This window comes from Centropristis striata, chromosome 9, assembly GCF_030273125.1.
Source record: "Centropristis striata isolate RG_2023a ecotype Rhode Island chromosome 9, C.striata_1.0, whole genome shotgun sequence".
Lineage (NCBI taxonomy): Eukaryota > Metazoa > Chordata > Actinopteri > Perciformes > Serranidae > Centropristis > Centropristis striata.
In genome coordinates this window covers 4,741,869-4,759,606 of record NC_081525.1, presented here as the reverse complement: position 1 = coordinate 4,759,606, position 17,738 = coordinate 4,741,869, and the positions used below count along the sequence as shown (strand labels likewise).

Here is a 17,738-nt window from a genome sequence, read left to right as displayed (position 1 = left end):
CAAAAATGAGATTAACAAGTATTAAACATGCGAATTAACAGAATAAATTAGGGATGGACTATATTATCGGTATCGGCCAATATTGGCTTAACCCTTAATAGGGCACTCATTGAAATACTTGCAAATTCCAAATTTCAACCCTAGAGAATATTTGAGGATATTACATACAGCCAGAATGTGTAAAAAATATTTTGAGAAAAGAGTTTACTAGATTAAAGTGGCAAATCTACGAGAAAAAAAGTGGGTTTTTTCCACTTTTTTTCTCGTGAATCTGCAACTTTTTTCACACAGATTTGCCTCTTTAAATCTCTTAAATCTGCGACTTTTTTCTTGTAGATTTGCCACTTTAATCTAGTAAATTTGCAACTTTTTTCTCTAAATATTACAAATTCATGTGGTTCTATGACCTCACAGAGAGACATGGGGACCCCATTTTGATATCCACTGAAGTTACCAAATATAGTTCTTCACCTGATAAAGGGTTAAAAATGAATCGGACATTGGCAAACACGCTGATAAAAAAAAAATCATGTTTTCTATATCTTTTTAAGTATTTCCTAATATCGTCAAGAATATCGTTATTGCAAAAATAGCCTGAAATATCGTGATGTTCTTTTAGGGCCATATCGCCCAGACCTATATCAGATATCGGCAAAAAATCCAATATCGTGCATCCCTAGTATAAATCTACTTTTATTTGCCATAGTTTTGATCAAATGATCTCCGTTCATCACCTTGAACGTCACAAAAGCAAACAGTCGTGCTGAGCTGGACCAGAGTATCGATACTGGCTGGGACGCACAAACAGAATCAATAGGTGTTGATTGTCAGACACGGGGTTATGGAGAGGTTCAGGTTTCTGTGTGAGAGAGATCCAATAGAGTTTATTCCCCAGTGTAGCGCGGGGGTCTCTTCTCTATGAAGGCAGCCATTCCCTCCTGTCTGTCCCGTGACGGGATGACCTGAAAACAGAGGGGGACAGGTCACAGCGGGACAACAGCCTCACAGGGTTTTACTGACATCACAGAGTAGAGCATTAAAGCTCAACTAGAATCTTATGCACATTTAACCCATTTAGGCCTAAAACGCCTGTAAAAAATGCCTGTAAAACCTCTGGGCGATTTTAAAATAAGCCCCTAAAACCTGAAGTTTTTCTGTAAATTCAACAGAAGTGTCAACACTTCTACTAAATAATAGATTTTTCAGCCTCTGTAGCAGATAGAAATTAAATTCAAAAAGTATTTGAGAGCTTATAGCTGTGGCTTTCATGAGAAGTTGAGTTTATGTGTCCAAACCTTCAATACATTTTCTTTTTTTAAATCATTGTGTTGCATTGTGACACTCCCACATGTATTCTGATGCATTTCATTGGCCAAGAGACCGAAAATAGGTGGAAATAACGCAGAATAATGCAACACCGCCACTGGTTTTAATGGTAAAAATGCGTTAATGCTTTCCTGGCTTAAATGGGTTAATTACACTGAAAAAAGTGATTTTTTTTTGTCCTTTAGTAAATGCTACATATATTATTTAAGCATATTTTGATAGAAAGTATGTGTTATTTAACTCCACCTATAAAATACATGTAATTTCAACATGACAATCTTATTTTATTTTATTAAATGTAGCTTGAAAAAATTGAGTTCATCCAAATTTAAAAATGTTTTGTCAGTTTAGACTGTTTATTCCATGCTTATGAGTATGATTGACAGAATCTGAGCAGTGTGTTTCTGTTGTTTGTATCATATTAAAGTTGGTGGTCTACACATCTTGTGGTTCTGTGTCATGTATGATAGCTAAAAAATATTTAAGTAGAATCAACTTAATAAAAAAGGTACAATTTAAACATTTTAATTGATTTGAAAGAGTACGATATATTTAAAAAGCATACACAATTTATTTAAGTTAATTTAAAGTGGCTTTAATTTGATTTACTAAGAAAATTTGAGTAAAATGAACTCAAAATAATTGAGAAAGAATTACATAATATCATTTTTTTTATTTACTTAAAATGTATCAGTCCAGTCAACATAATATATCTAGATATATCTAGAATCTAGATATATAACATATCTAGATTAAAAAAAAAATTTGTGCAACCACTTGTCTTAATAAAATTATGTTCATTCAACAAAACATTTTTTTGAGTGTAGTTACAACAGTCATGAGCTAAATGAACATTAAATAAAGCTGCAGAATTCTTACCCGAGCATAACACATTCTTTCTATCGCCATTGCTGAACTCATGTCGACCTGCAAGAGACGGATTTCAGTCACTGCCCATAACTGATGGAAAAAAATGAATAAATGACAAAATATGAATCATGATGTACCTCGACGCCTCTGTTCATCGCTTCTTTTGCCATCCGCACAGCGAGAGGAGCCTGACGACAGGAAGGAAAGAAATGAAACACCAAATACTGATAAACTGTTAAACATGTCTGGCAGAAAATATAGAGAAATAATCCAGCATGACATAACAAAAAAGGTTTGTTTGGCTAATACGAATTTACGTTGATTACCACTCAAGTTTGTTCCAATTTTTCCCACATTCTACTTCCTTTCTGAGTTGACACTGCATTAAAAAAATACATTTACCTGAAAGAAAAAGTGGCCAAAAAATTACTTTAAAAAGGAAGAATACAAGTTTTAGAAGTGCTCTTAACCCCCACTAGAAGGAAAGAACTTTTATTTACCCTTTTATTTAATTTTTTATTTACTTTGTATTTATTTATTTAATTTTTAATTTCTCTTTGTTTTTCCCGAACGTATATATGTCTGGGTATATTAATATATATAAGTACAATCTTGTTTCTTAAAGTAACCCCCTTTATCTGTTTTTTTTCATACTGAGATATATTAGTTAATATAATTTATTTTTTATTTTTATTTCTATTTAATTTTTTTTTTATTGTTTATATTAAGTTTAATAGTGTTAAATGAACAAGTCAAAGATCAAAAGAATATTTCACCAAAGATTATATTATTATAATATCATAGATTTCTTTTTTTTTTCTTTTTTTTAGTTAATATAATTTAAACGACACTTATATGTGATTGTGTACGTGTAAATGTTTATATGTGTAAAATATTTTATATATCAATTTCTCTAAAATAAAGTAAATATAAGCAAATAAATAAAATAAAATAAAGCTGTTAATTTTTTACTTATAACTCAATTTCGACCAAAAATGTAGTTACTGCAGTTAGGCTTTGTAGGGCAGTATAGCTAGAAAATAGTGTTTTTTTTTTTGGTAGCTATTCTTGTTTTTGTTTTTTTATAAGTTTAAGCCCCTCAGGAAACTCTGACCTGTGTCGGCTCTTCCAGTTATATAGAATAAGCCTCCGCTGGTACAATAAAACGTGTTACTGTTACTTCACTTGTCTTGTAAAATTCAAGAATTGTTTCCAAGAAGCCACAACAACACTTAGAGAAAACTCCTCAGGCTCAACAGCTCATTATCTCCTCTGTGCTACCTCACTCTCATTCAATGCAAACTGCTGTCAATCACTGGAACGACACCAACACAAGCATGTGTGTGTGTGTGTGTGTGTGTGTGTGTGTTCTTGTACTTCCTACATAGTGAGGACCCCCCGGAACAGGTTTTTAACCAACAGAGTGAGGACATTTTTGCAAAGTGAGGACATTTCGGCCGGTCCTCACTTTTTTAAAGGCTTTTTTGAGATTTCAGACTTTGTTTTAAGGGTTAAAGGTTACATGATAATGATAATTAACTGAAACTGTATTGTGTGGTTACAAAACTAACTAAAATTATAGTGAAAATGTCCTTCATTTTCATCTTTGTCAGCTTTTTTCATACATAATGAAGATGGAGAAGACAAAGGAAATAAAGGCAAAATTTACTGTGACCTCTTTTAATCTCCCACCCAACAAATACCCCATTACAAAAAACTAAAACTAATAAAAACTAAAATAAAACTATAGCATTTCAAAAAAAAAAAAAAATAGTAAACTAAAACTAGCAAACTCACTCTAAAAACTCATTAAAACTAACTGAATTTGAAAACAAAAATTCTCAACAATGAAATGAAATATGAAATAATGAAAAATCCAAAACTATTATAACCTTGCTAGGGAATTCACTGTTCAATGAGGGTCCTCACAAAGATAGAAGTACAAGAATGTGTGTGTGTGTGTGTGTGTGTGTGTGTGTGTGTGTGTGTGTGTGTGTGATGTGCTATTTGTGGTCCATTTTCTCCACTTTACTGCCACTCTGCAGGCATCTGAACTTGAGTGAAAAAAATATGGAGCGACAGAGGCCTGAAGAGAGAGAGAGAAAAGGGAAGGAAGGCAGAATGAAAAGAAGCAGAAGAGATGGATGGAGAGGTAAGAGCAGGGTCCCTGCTGCAGGAGGAGGGATGCATCAGTATCTGCAGCGGAGCAGAGAGAAACACTGTGTTTGTTTTCTAACCCTGGGGGCAGTATCTCTCTGGCCAGGGCTCAGAGCTGCTCTGTGGGCAGCGTTCTCCTGTCTGGTTCTGTTCTGCAGCTCTGGTTTACCAGACCCATCTCCAGAGCTGTCTGCCCTCCCAACAACGCTTACCTGGTAACAGACAGACAGAAGAGAGAAGAGAGAGAGAGAGAGAGAGAGAGAGAGAGAGAGAGAGAGAGAGAGAGACAGAGAGAGACAGAGAGAGAGAGAGAGAAGAGGAGAGAGAGAGAGAGAGAGAGAGACAGAGAGAGACAGAGAGAGAGAGAGAGAGAGAGATTTTACATCACCAAATGTAAAAAAAAATATGAGCTAATTAGAGAAACATATTTCCAAAAATTTGAATCCGTCAAAAAAGGTTTTTTAAAATGGTCAGATGAGGAAAAACTGCCGCTCCTCCTCGGGGAAGAGTCACAGAGCTCTAGATTAGATTAGCAGCAGTCTATGTTTCTGCCTGTCACACACTGAGGGACAGCCAGTGACACACCGCTGTTGGTTGTTTTGTTTTTATTTTATTTTTTCTTCTTTTTTTTGCTGGGACAGTTAGATTGTATAAATTATATGTTGATTGTAATTCAATGATTGTTTTCTTTTATTGTTATTAGTTTTTCTTTTCATCTAAAATGAATAACAGAATTATAATAATTTATTGTAAATATTGCTTTCCTTATCTTGTTATCTTTTTTTCTGATGCTTGCTTTGGCAATATATACATTGTTATGTCATGCCAATAAAGCCAATTGAATTGAATTGAATTGAGAGAGAGAGAGAGAGAGAGAGAGAGAGAGAGAGAGAGAGAGTGTGTGTGATAAACAAAGCTTGTGCTGAACAACAGACGTCCTGTGTGCTGTGTTTCTGTCACTCCACCTGTGAAGATGAGCTCTTTGGCCAGAGCGACTCCAACCATCCGCGGCAGCCTCTGACTGCCTCCTGCAGGACAAAACAAACAAACAAACACCTCAAGGTCAACTTCTCAGCTGCTTTGTCTCTTAACTTACACATTAACCCTTTGATGCACAACATATAAACACCTTCTAATGCACAACATGGGTCACTGGTCCCATACAGCAATAGCTGTAGGGACCAGTGCTCGGGGCACGTTTTGATATTATATATCAAAACGTGCGGTTTGATCGGGATCAGTTGCTATTACTTTTCTCTATGGAATATGAATTTTTCGCGACGTAAAACTGCCCAAAATTTTGCATTGAAATGAATGGAACGGCCAGAAAAAAATGAGCGAAAAAGAACAATAATTGGAGATTTTCAAACGTCTACTTTTCAGGCATAATTTCAGCTAGCTTTTTTTTTTTTATTACAACAGATCATTAAATCCATTTTTCCTTTCACACTTTAAGAAGAAAAAATGTTTTTCTATTTTTACATCAAGTTTACACACATGGGTCAAAAATCACCTTGTGCATTAGAAGGGTATTGATACAAAAAGTGATTCACTAAATTAACAATTTAGTATATGTGTAACTATGTTTGTCTTGTTTCTAAGGTTTAACTTTAAACGAGTTGTTTATTACCACCAGATTACATTGGAAAATCACATATTCTAACATTTGAGACTTATTAGAGCCACCAAATAATAATTTCCATTGGAACATAATAGGATAGATAATGTTTGTGTCTTCTTTGTTAGGTTTTAAATTGTTGATTGGTGAATTGGTGACAACATATTAACACCTACTACATGGGTCAAAAATGACCTTTTGCATTAGAAGTGATAAAAAAAGGGTGATTTATTCAAAAAGTAAGAAATGACAAAAAAAAAATTTGGAGATATGACGATCAAAAGTTATTTTAGGAAAACCTGCAATACTGAATGATGAAATTAATTTATTGCAAAGATATAGAATATAAAAACTTAAGTCGGGTCACTTAGACCCATGTTGTGCATTAAAAGGGTAAAGGTCATTTTTGTAAACCCCTCTTCATCGTACCAGCGCCTGGGAGCAGCCCGCGTGTCGTCTCAATCAGACCCATCTGTGCAGAATATGCTGAAACACACACAAACACACACAAACACACACACACAGAGGACAGTTGAAGGTCTGTGGCCGTTAAGCCGGGGAGGTAAAGTCTGACTGATGCTTCTGTCAGAGCAACAGACGCAAACACCTGCTCACCTCGCTCATCAGCGCTCAGCCAATCAACGAGCTGCCACCATCAATTTAGCCAATCAAAAGCAGATTCAGCTGCATGAACAGCTGGGCAGATGTGTCTGGCCTCAGCAGCTGCCATTAGTCTCAGGAGCTGATCATTAATACTGGCTGAACAGGAGCAACAGCACACCGCTTTACATTTCTTTTTTTAACCCTTTAACATTCTGTTTTAACATTTTATTCCTGTTTAAGATAGATAAAATACTATTTTTAATGCAAATGTAATGTTATATGGTAACCATTATAACCCGTACATAGAAAAAAATGGACACCACTGATATTGTAGCTTTGAACTACTAACCCTAATTTTATAATTATAATTCTTGTTTCATTGCTACGTTGTGCCTTTGTTTTGTTTTTCTAGTTTCTTGCTCTGTATGATTCTATGTTCCTTGTTCTTTTTTATTTTTATGTTATATTAGGGAATCCCACTATTCAAGCCCCATGAGGGTTTTTTGGGTTTTCCTGGCATGTCTTTATTTTATTTCAATATGTATATGGAATATATAAATTGTATTATTGTTGTTGTTACTATGTTATTTTCTTTCTTTGAAAACTGTGCCAAATAAATAAAATCAAATATATGCTTTATTTATTTAGTAACTTTTAAATATATTTTTTTTATTTTCTAAGCTGGTTTTACTATTAATTTATTATTTATAGTTTTTTTTTTCTTTATTACATATTTTACTTTTTGTATCCCACTTCCTATTTTTTCATCACATTGAATATATTTATATGTACATGTAAGATTTGATTGAATTAGTTGTTGATTTAAATAGTAAAACTTTAAATTGAATGTAAAAGAAACAGTAAAAAGTCTGGCAGCAAAAGTTGAACTTTTAAGTTGAAAAAAAACCTGTAGTTATTCCACAGATTTTTAAATAAAGATATTTGCCGTATATTCTCCGTATTTTTGAAGAAATTATCTGTAAAATAACTTACGGTTGTTTGCTGTTATTTGACTTTTGCTGCCATACTTTTTCATATCTTTTTACATTTTTTTTCTTACAATGTACTCAATCCTGATGCAGACTGATCTGACTTAGAGTTGATAGATTCAGAAGTCAACTTATCTCTAGCACGCAAAACAAATTGTCATTCAAAAAATTACTTAAGACACACTTGATGCCGCCCACCAAATGACTGATTACTAATATGTTGCGATTTATTTTGTTTTCTTATTTTATTTCTTTTTCTCTGCTATATCTGTAGCTTGATGATCTTTCCTTTTAAAGTTCTCTAATTAAATGATAAATACAGCTGATATTGACACCATAGATATCTGAATTAATGATTTTTACAGTTTAACATTTGTCGGGTAAATATGAATGTACAATTTTTTTAACAGTATTGCATGTATGTATTAATTGTGTTATTGTTTTTCTTGTATGTACTGTTTTTGTTGTTTGTATATCATGTTTTATGTCTTTTGAGGCACCCCAGGAAGACTAGCAGTCGCCAAGGCGTCAGCTAATGGGGATCCATTCAATAAACAACAAACAATAAACTTACCGGCAGTGCGGAGGTCACAGGCCATGGCCAACTCCAGCCCGCCTCCCAGGGCAACGCCATCCATCGCTGCGATGGTCGGCATGGGCAACAATGCTGAGAAGGAGAGAGGAGAGTTCAGAGCTCAGCTACTGAGAAATAACTGCTCACTCTGACCAGGCGGCAACCTCCGTGTCTGAGCATGGAGGCCAACCAGGAAGTGCATAAAGCCTGCAATCTACCGAAAATTCCAGTAGGGGGCGCTAATTTTGGCTGCAAAAAAAAATCTGCCCATTCATTTCAGTGCAAAACTTGAAAACTTCTCACTTGATTTATTACCTCAGAATTTTTTTTTTAAACAACACTATGGTCTCAATCGCTAGTAAAAAATCTTCTTCAATAGAAATTTGATGTTAATAGTTCTAATAATGGCCCCATTTAGAAGAAAATAGAAGATAAAGAATTGTATGATTTGGGGCGGGGCTACCTTTGATTGACAGGTCACTAACAAGGCGAGCCGTCATCAGGATAGAAGCAGAACAATGCGTATCCACGGCAACGTGTCAATAAAGTTATATATAACGTTATATACAGTACAGGCCAAAAGTTTGGACACACCTTCTCATTCAATGCGTTTTTCTTTATTTTCATTGTATTTTAGATTCCTCAAAGTAGCCACCCTTTGCTTACTAGAATATAAGACATGTTTTCAGTGATTTCACACTTTTTTGTTAAGTACATAATTCCACATGTGTTCATTAATAGTTTTGATGAATCACAATGTCAATAGTCATGAAAATAAAGGAAACGCATTGAATGAGAAGGCGTGTCCAAACTTTTGGCCTGTACTGTAGATAGAAAAGAGGATGTTTACCAGTTTGGTCTCATAACTTTGACCCTTTCACTGTATTTTCACTTAATGACAGTTTATTTGAATGTTTTGTTCATTAAATGTCTTGTTCAGCGTTTGGTTGGACTGGAGTTTACTGAGGTAAGAATGATACATTTTGTTTTTATTTTTTGATAGCCAAAACTAACATCCCAGTTAATGCTAACATGAATTAGCAGCAGCTTCTCTCAGTCAGGTTGAGGTGTAGAGAGGCTGTAGTCAGTGATCAGATCCCTCTCACTCCTCCACAGTCCAAATATGGTCTGCTTCCTGTTTCCGAAACAAGATTGCGACGCAAGATGGCGACGAGTGTATACTACGTCCATTATTTATATACAGTCTATGACTCTGACATGTTCTCTCTCTCTTACCTATCTGAGTCATGAGGGATCTCAGGCCGTGGACAAACAGATCAGACTCCGTGTTGTTCATCAGCGCTCTCTCTTTCAGGTCTGCACCTGTCACAACCATCACACGTCATTCAGAAAGGCTTTGATCACAGATCTAAAAAGGTTCAGACAGGCTCCAGATGCTCCACACAACACCTCACCTGCACAGAAAACACCTGGCACCAAACTCCTGAAGACAAGCACACGGACAGCCGAGTCACTGGACAGACTGGACACCAGCTCCCTCATCTGAAGCACACACATTCTTCTTCATTTTGACACATTCAGTTGAGATATAATATATATACAATTATAAATCATAATAATATACATTTTAAAACATAAACACATTTAAAAACATTTAAACATTAAATTACATTACTAAAATTACATTGATTAGAAAAATATGAAAAAACAATTACATTATATATAATTTCATAATATACATTTTAAACCATTTTTAAATGAAATTACTAAAATTACATTGATTAAAAAAATATGGAAAAAAATTACATTATATATATATAAACTTATATATATATGGACATTTTTTATTAGGAATAACCCCCTCAGGCAGTCACAGATACACATAAAATTAACACTCAATTAAGAGAAAATAGAAATAAAAAATACGAGTGAAACTTCCCCTTTTTTCATTTTAACACAATAACTGCATATGAAAATTATATAGTTTAATATTCAGTTGAGATACAATTATATATTGAATAATCTACATAAATATTACAGATTATATATAAATATATATATATAAAAAAACACCCTTTTTGCCATATTTTTATAGCTTATATAGTTGTGTGTGTGTGTGTGTGTGTTTGTGTGTGTGTGTGTGTGTGTCTGTGCTCACCTGTGACACAAACACATGGCCCAGAGCATTTCTTGCCTTGTGTCGGCACATCAGCACCTCCACTATCCCTGAGAAACAGACAGCAGCAATCAATCAATCAATCAATCAATCAATCAATCAATCAATCAATCAATCAATCAATCAATCAATCAATCAATCAATCGTTTCTAAATGTCAAAACTGTGATTTTATCTGCTGTTGATGTCAGCACTTGTTTCCCACTGTGATCCTACTTAATAGTTCTCTACAGTCAAGTCAGGAAGTCTAAATTCGTCAATAAATGGAGTAAAATAAACAATAATTAACAGAAAATAAAAAGCTAATGTCATGATTATGATTATGACTTTGAAAGATGCATTTATAACTAAATACTGATTAAATGAGTCAAATGATTAGTGCATTAATAAGCACGTATTCAACAATTAGACATTTTTAATTTGATGGTTGCAGCTTTGCAAATGTGGGAATTAGCTGCTTCTTTCTGGCGTACATTTGTAGGTGATTAAATATCTTTTAGGTTTTGGGAAATATTCAAGGTTCCAGGAAACTGTGAAAAGCACTTTATTGTATGTGTAGTGTAAATTGCACAGAAGTATACTGAACTGAAAGTGTATTCTCCCCCAAATACCCTTTTTTTGTTTAAATCTTTTCCATACATATCAAAGTGTAGTAGTATAAATATGTATGGGTGTAATTGCATCTCTACGTGTGAAGTATTGTAAAATAAATAAATAAAATGTTTCCTCTTTAAAACCAAATCATATACAGGTACATCTAAAAAAAATTAGAATATCGTGAAAAAGTTCAATATTTTTTGTCAATTATTTCAGAAAGTGAAACTCGTATATTATATAGATTCATTACACATAGAGGGAAATATTTAAAGCCTGGTTTTCTTGTAATTTTGATGATTCTGGCTTACAGATCATGAAAACCCATATTTCAGTGTCTCAGAAAATTAGAATATTACATAAGATCAATTAAAAAAAAGGATATTTTAAACACAAATGTCATGTTTCTGAAAAGTGTCTTCATTGGAGATCAGCCTACAGCACCATGTTGCTTTTATAGCAGCCTTCAGCTCATCTGGTGTCTCTCTCCTTCCTCTTGACAACAGCCCATAGACTCCTATGGGGAGTTTGCTGGCCAGTCCAGCCCAGTAACACCATGGTCATTGAAGCAGCTTTTGGTACCTTTGCCAGTGTGGGCAGGTGCCAAGTCCTGCTGGAAAATGAAAGCAGCATCTCCAAAGAGCTTGTGGAAGCATGAAGACTCTAAAATGTCCTGCTAGATGGCTGCTATGTTGACTGTGGACTTCAGAAAACACAGTGGACCAACAGCAGCAGAGGACATGGCCCCAAACCACCACTGACCCAGGAACCACATATTGAACCTCTTCACAATATTCTAATTTTCTGAGACACTGAGTTTTGTGTTTTCATTATCTCTAAGCCAGAATCATCAAAATTACAAGAAAAACAGGCTTGAAATATTTCACTCTACATGTAATGAACCTATATAATGTATGAGTTTCACTTTCGGAAATGATTGACAAAAAATATTGAATTATTTCATGATATTCTATTTTTTTTAGATGTACCTGTATTAGTGTGTCCCTACCATCGTCTTCCCCCTCTAACCGCTTTAGATCCACCTCCAGCGGACCGGCCGCCTCTGTGTGCTGCTGCCTGCGGCTGTGTGCGCGACTGTACGCCGTCAGAGGGCGACCGCAGCCGGCCAGGAGCCGCGGGCCGTCCGGGGGGCTCCGGGGGGACGTCTGGCCGTGCGTTTTCTGCAGAATGACACCGAGCCAGCGCCTCGCGGAGCACCGGGGCCCTGCTAGTCTGCGGAGGAGAGCTGCCATGCCTGCTGGTCCTTCACTGTTTGGTTTTCAGAAGCAGGAAAAGTTTCAGGAAGTTTGGTGCAGGTTACATCCTGTGAGAGGAGGGACTTGGCTGCTTCTGTGTCTATCAGACAGGTTACTAGGGTTTATTTGATAGATTTGTAACCTTACGTGTCCTTTTTTTGTTATTTAGCATTGATTGATTGATTGAGAATTTATTTGAACACAAAATAAAAGATGAACAATTAAAAACAAATGAACAATATGGAAGTAAATCTGTGTCATCGGAGTTTGAAATAAAAAAGACATGAATGAATATTGCTCCTCCTTGGGTCCCCGGATGTTGCAGTTGAATTTTTTGCGGTTGAATTTTTGTGGTTGAATTTTTTGCGGTTAAATTTTTTGCGGTTTAATTTTTTTTTGGTTGAATTTTTTGCAGTTGAATCTTTTGAGGTTGAATTTTTGGCGGTTTAATTTTTTTTAGGTTGAATTTTTTGCAGTTGAATTTTTTGAGTTTGAATTTTTTGCAGTTGAATTTTTTGAGGTTGAATTTTTTGCGGTTGAATTTTATGAGGTTGAATATTTTGCAGTTGAATTTTTTGCAGTTGAAGTTTTTGCGGTATAAATTTTTGAGGTTGAATTTTTTGCGGTTGAATTTTATGAGGTTGAATTTTTTGCAATTTAATTTTTTGAGGATTAATTTTTTGCGGGTTAATTTTTTGAGGTGTCATTTTTTGCAGTTTCATTTTTTTAGGTTGAATGTTTTGCGGTTGAATTTTTTTTAGGTAAAATTTTTTGCGGTTTAATTTTTTTAGGTTTAATTTTTTGAGGTTTCATTTTTTGCGGTATATTTTTTTGCAGTTTAATTTTTTTGCAGTTTAATTTTTTTGCAGTTTAATTTTTTGCGGTTCAATTTTTTGAGGTTGAATTTTTAACGTTGAAAAACATTCAGATACATAATTTCAATTAATAAATATTCAGTGCTAGAAATTCAACATATTTTTTATTTCAAACTCCGATGACACAGATTTACTTCCATAGAACAACAGTAGATACAAGGCAACAACAAAAAATGAAACAACAACAAGACTCAACACTTATTTGTGTTCAAAAGGAGTGGGAAGAAGCCAAAGTTTATTAAATCCATCCCCTTCTCCCTATGTTAATTTACTATATTCAGTTATATAACAACAATAATATATATATATATATATATATATATATATATATATATATATGTATGTATGTATAACACATAGTAATGTCGTATATAAACTTATTATTACCATTATTAACATACATAACTTGTTATTAACTTTTACACACATAAGTCCACATACACCCATGTAGTCACAATGAGACAACAATGAACAAACAAACAAAAAAAACAAAAAAAAAAAGTAAATTCTTGTCTATATTTGGTCTTTTTTGTTGTCTCTCTTTGTAGACTTTTTTGTTGTTGTTTTGCATTGTTTTGTAGAATTTTTGTGTCTAATTTTGGTCATTTCTTGTCTCTTTGTAGCTTTTTTGTGTCCTTTATTGGTGTTTTGCATTCTTTTGTGACTTTTTGTGTCAATATTTGGTCATATTTTGTCTTTCTTGGCAGTTTTGTGTCTTTTTGTAGACTTTTTTTTTTTTTTTTTTGTTATTTTGCATTCTACTTGTAGACTTCGTGTCTCTTTTTGATCATTTTTGGTGGTTTTGTCTTCACTTTATAGGAGTTTGGTCTCTTTATAGCCATTTTGCATGTCTTTGGCATTTTGTAGGTGAAAACCTGGGGTGACCTGACACATTGGACGCCTGGGCCTGTACCAAAGGCCATAAGTACATTAAAGAGTTATATATATATAATGTTTTTCTGTCAATTTATAATTTATGCCTGAAATGATGACGAGAATCAAGTTTGAGGATTTTTTTGCACTTCCTGTTTTCAGTCACGATTTCATTCATCAAGACTCAAAGTGAAAATGTTTTAATTGTGAAAGTATATTTTCACTTCCTCAACACACACACACACACACACACACACACACACACACATTCTTGTACTTCTATCTTTGTGAGGACCCTCATTGGAACAGTGAATTCCCTTGCTAGGTTATAATAGTTTTGGATTTTTCACTAGTTTTAGTTTTAATTTTGTTGTGAATTTTTGTTTTCAAATTCAGTTCGTTTTAATGAGTTTTTAGAGTGAGTTTGCTAGTTTTAGTTTAGTATTTTTTTTAATGCTTTAGTTTTAGTTTAGTTTTAGTTTTTTGTCATGGGGTATTTGTTGGGTGGGAGATTAAAAGAGGTCACAGTAAATTTTGCCTTTATCTCCTTTGTCTGATCCATCTTCATTATGTATGAAAAAAGTTGACAAAGATGAAAATGAAGGACATTTTCACTATAATTTTAGTTAGTTTTGTAACCACACAATACAGTTTCAGTTAATTATCATTATCATGAAACCTTTAACCTTTAAAACAAAGTCTGAAATCTCAAAAAAGCCTTTAAAGAAGTGAGGACCGGCCGAAATGTCCTCACCCCACACACACACACACACACACACTCACACACACACACACACACACACACACACTGTCCTCCAGCCTTGTGTCCTGTCTCTGGAGTGTCCAGTCTTTGGCCAGACAAAGCAGCTTGTTGAGGTAAGGTTTTCCGTCTGGTCTAGTCTGACCATGCATTATTAAACAGGTCTTTACAGGTTATGCAATTACAGAGTCAGACAGTGGCTCTGAACAGTCTGAGCAGAGAGACAGACGTGTGTGTGTGTGTGTGAGTGAGTGTGCACGTTGGGTGTGCATGTGGTCCAGACTTTCTAATAGAAATGGATGATTTATGAAATATACCAAAGTTGTTTTAGCATTCATGTACTTCGGATTACATTTAAATTGATCAGATTGTTGGTTTTGTATTTATTCTCTCCCACCTGTATTCCTATTTCTATTATTTATTATTTTATTATTTATTTTTATTTACTTATGTAGTATTTGTATCATTATTTTTATTTATTTTTTTATTTTTTATTGTGTATTTAAGTTTCCTTCTTTCGTTAGTGATTTATATTTACTATTTGTGTTGTTTTACATGGTTTGGGGCATATGTTTGGAGTCCCAGTAGTGTTATTATGTCTGAAAATAAATAAAGATAGTGTTGGAAAAAAAAAAAAAAAGATCAGATTATTTCCGTTCTGACACAGAAGGCACTTTTTTTTTTGCTGTTTGGCTTTATTTACTCTTCCTAATTGACATGGATGCCACTGACTCGGGGCAGTGAATAATATTTATCTGTAACTGAGATGTAAATTCATCCAAAGTGTCTGGTGTAGGTGGCTGAGCACTGCAGGGTGACGGGTCAGGAGGCGGGCTGGGTGAAGTGGGTGAAGTGAAACTGAAACTATAACCAGAGCTGAATAGAAACTCACTAATCACACATAGTTTTACTGGTGTGGATTTAACCACTGATTCAACCCATTGACGCCTAAAACGCCTGTAAAAACTGCTGGGCGATTTTAAAATAAGCCCCTAAAACCTGAAGTTTTTCTGGAAATTCAACGCGTGTCAACGCTTCTACTAAATAATAGATTATTTTTTTAGAAAGGAAATTCAAAAAGTATTTGAGAGCTTTTACAAATACTACAAAACGACGTATCCACTTTCCAGGCTTCAATGGGTTAAAAAAAACCCAGATTGGTTAAAACGGGAAGAAAGAAAAATAACACCCATAAGTTTTGGCAAGGGAAAAACTGACATGGTCATTTTGAAAAGGGTCCTTTGACCTCTGACCTCAACATATCTGAATATAAAATAGTTCTATGGGGTACCCATAACTCCCCCCTTTACACACATGCCCATTTTATGATAATCTCATGTAGTTTGGGGGCCAGAGCCGGCCTACATTATATATATTTAAGTAAAATTGTCATCTGGTTTATTATTTTTGGCTTCAAAAAAACTGCAACAGCAATGTGCATACATACATTGTAGTGCAAGAACAACAATAAAGAGCAACAACAAATAAAATCACTAAGAAATATCTATATATCTATATATATCATATAACATCTTTACTTCTTGACGAAGTCAACCAGCTCCGCTTGACTTTTTCCCCATTGACTAACTGTCTATAGGTATAGTGACATGCCTTATGGGGAATCTGAGAGGAATAATAAATATATTTTTGAATTGCTCTCGGGGCCCCCTAGTGGCCACGGGGCCCTAAGCAGTCGCTTAGTTCGCTTATGCCTTGGGCCGGCTCTGTTTGGGGCAACAAACATGCATTTTTTGCAATGAGATTTTCACATTATGTATTTGAATATTTCTGCATACTGGAGCCCCTATACAATCTTGAAATTGCATGAATTTGATATGAGTGGAAAGAGTCTTGTGGATTCAATGAGCTTATATTCATATTTCTACATGACATATTGAGATTACTCATGTGTGATGGTGTTAGTCCCAATAGTAGCATTCAATTGTAGTGAGTGCATTTAAAAAAAAACTTGATTATATATAGTGGCCTGTTGTCACCTCTAGGATAATCACAGCCTCATGAAACTTTAGCGTATCCAGAGGATGGATGACTAGGTTCATATGTTGAAAATAGGGGTTTCCGAGCAGTTTCTAGATTTTTTCAATGGTTTTCCTCATGGTCTTGGTGTCTTAATGTCATATTTTGGTGAGATTTTTGTCCATTTTTGTCAATTCTAAAATGGAAGAAAATGGTTTAAGATATAATTGAGCATAAGAATGCTTTTATATACCTCCATCAACACCTTTATGGACCAAAAAAACAGCAGTGCACCAAGGTTATTATAGTTAACGAAATAACAAAAACTAGAATTGAAAAAACATTTTCGTTAACTGAAATAAAAATAAAAAGGTTTTTTTTAAAATGATAACTAAATGAAAGTGTATTTCTGTGGTTACAAAACTAACTAAAACTAACAAAAATTATAGTGAAAATGTCCTTCGTTTTCGTCTTTGTCAACTTTTTTCATATGTAAACCTTTTTGGTTCATATGAAACCTATTTCATCTATCTGGTTTTATGACTTAATAAACGTATGGGGCTAAGATGGATAAGACAAAGGAAATAAAGGCAACATTTATTGTGACCTTATTGAATCTGGCACCCAACAAACAAATAAAAAAACAATAAAAACTAAACTAAAACTAAGCATTTTCCAAAAAAAAAAACTAATCATAACTAGCAAACTCACTCTAAAAACTCATTAAAAATAACTGAATTTGAAAACAAAAATTGACAATGAAATTAAAACTAAAACTAATGAAAAATCCAAAACTATTATAACCTTGCAGTGGACGGCTCCTCTCTCTCCGTTGCAGGACGGAGAGATTCAAAAGATCAAAAGATTCAAAAGAAAGACTGTCTCATTATTCCAGAGCTAACAAAACTGAATTTCCTCTCAGGGATAAATAAAGTAATTTTGATTTGAATTTTGAATGATCAAAATGTGTCTAACCAGGAGCCCGTTGACATGTTATCTCTCCCTAAAGATCCCCTCTCCACCCCTAAAAAGACAGTAATTGGACTAAGGGTTAAGCCGATCAAGTCATTTGAGAGGTAAAGAGAGATCACTCAGATTCACGTTTGTCCGCAGATTCGGTTGCAGAGATG

General features: G+C 34.4%; 1 protein-coding gene across 1 annotated transcript; it reads right to left on the bottom strand.

Annotated features, from left to right (window-relative positions):
• Window positions 1–316: 316 nt before the first annotated feature.
• echdc2 (enoyl CoA hydratase domain containing 2) lies at window positions 317–12,391 on the bottom strand. The gene is given in 14 exon segments (XM_059340960.1): window positions 317–962; window positions 2,206–2,253; window positions 2,334–2,384; window positions 4,434–4,484; window positions 4,486–4,515; window positions 4,517–4,548; window positions 4,906–4,915; window positions 5,314–5,381; window positions 6,401–6,457; window positions 8,138–8,230; window positions 9,374–9,460; window positions 9,553–9,640; window positions 10,257–10,324; window positions 11,877–12,391. Coding segments are annotated over 14 exon segments (1,005 nt in total). The 5' UTR covers window positions 12,121–12,391; the 3' UTR covers window positions 317–884.
• Window positions 12,392–17,738: the final 5,347 nt, after the last annotated feature.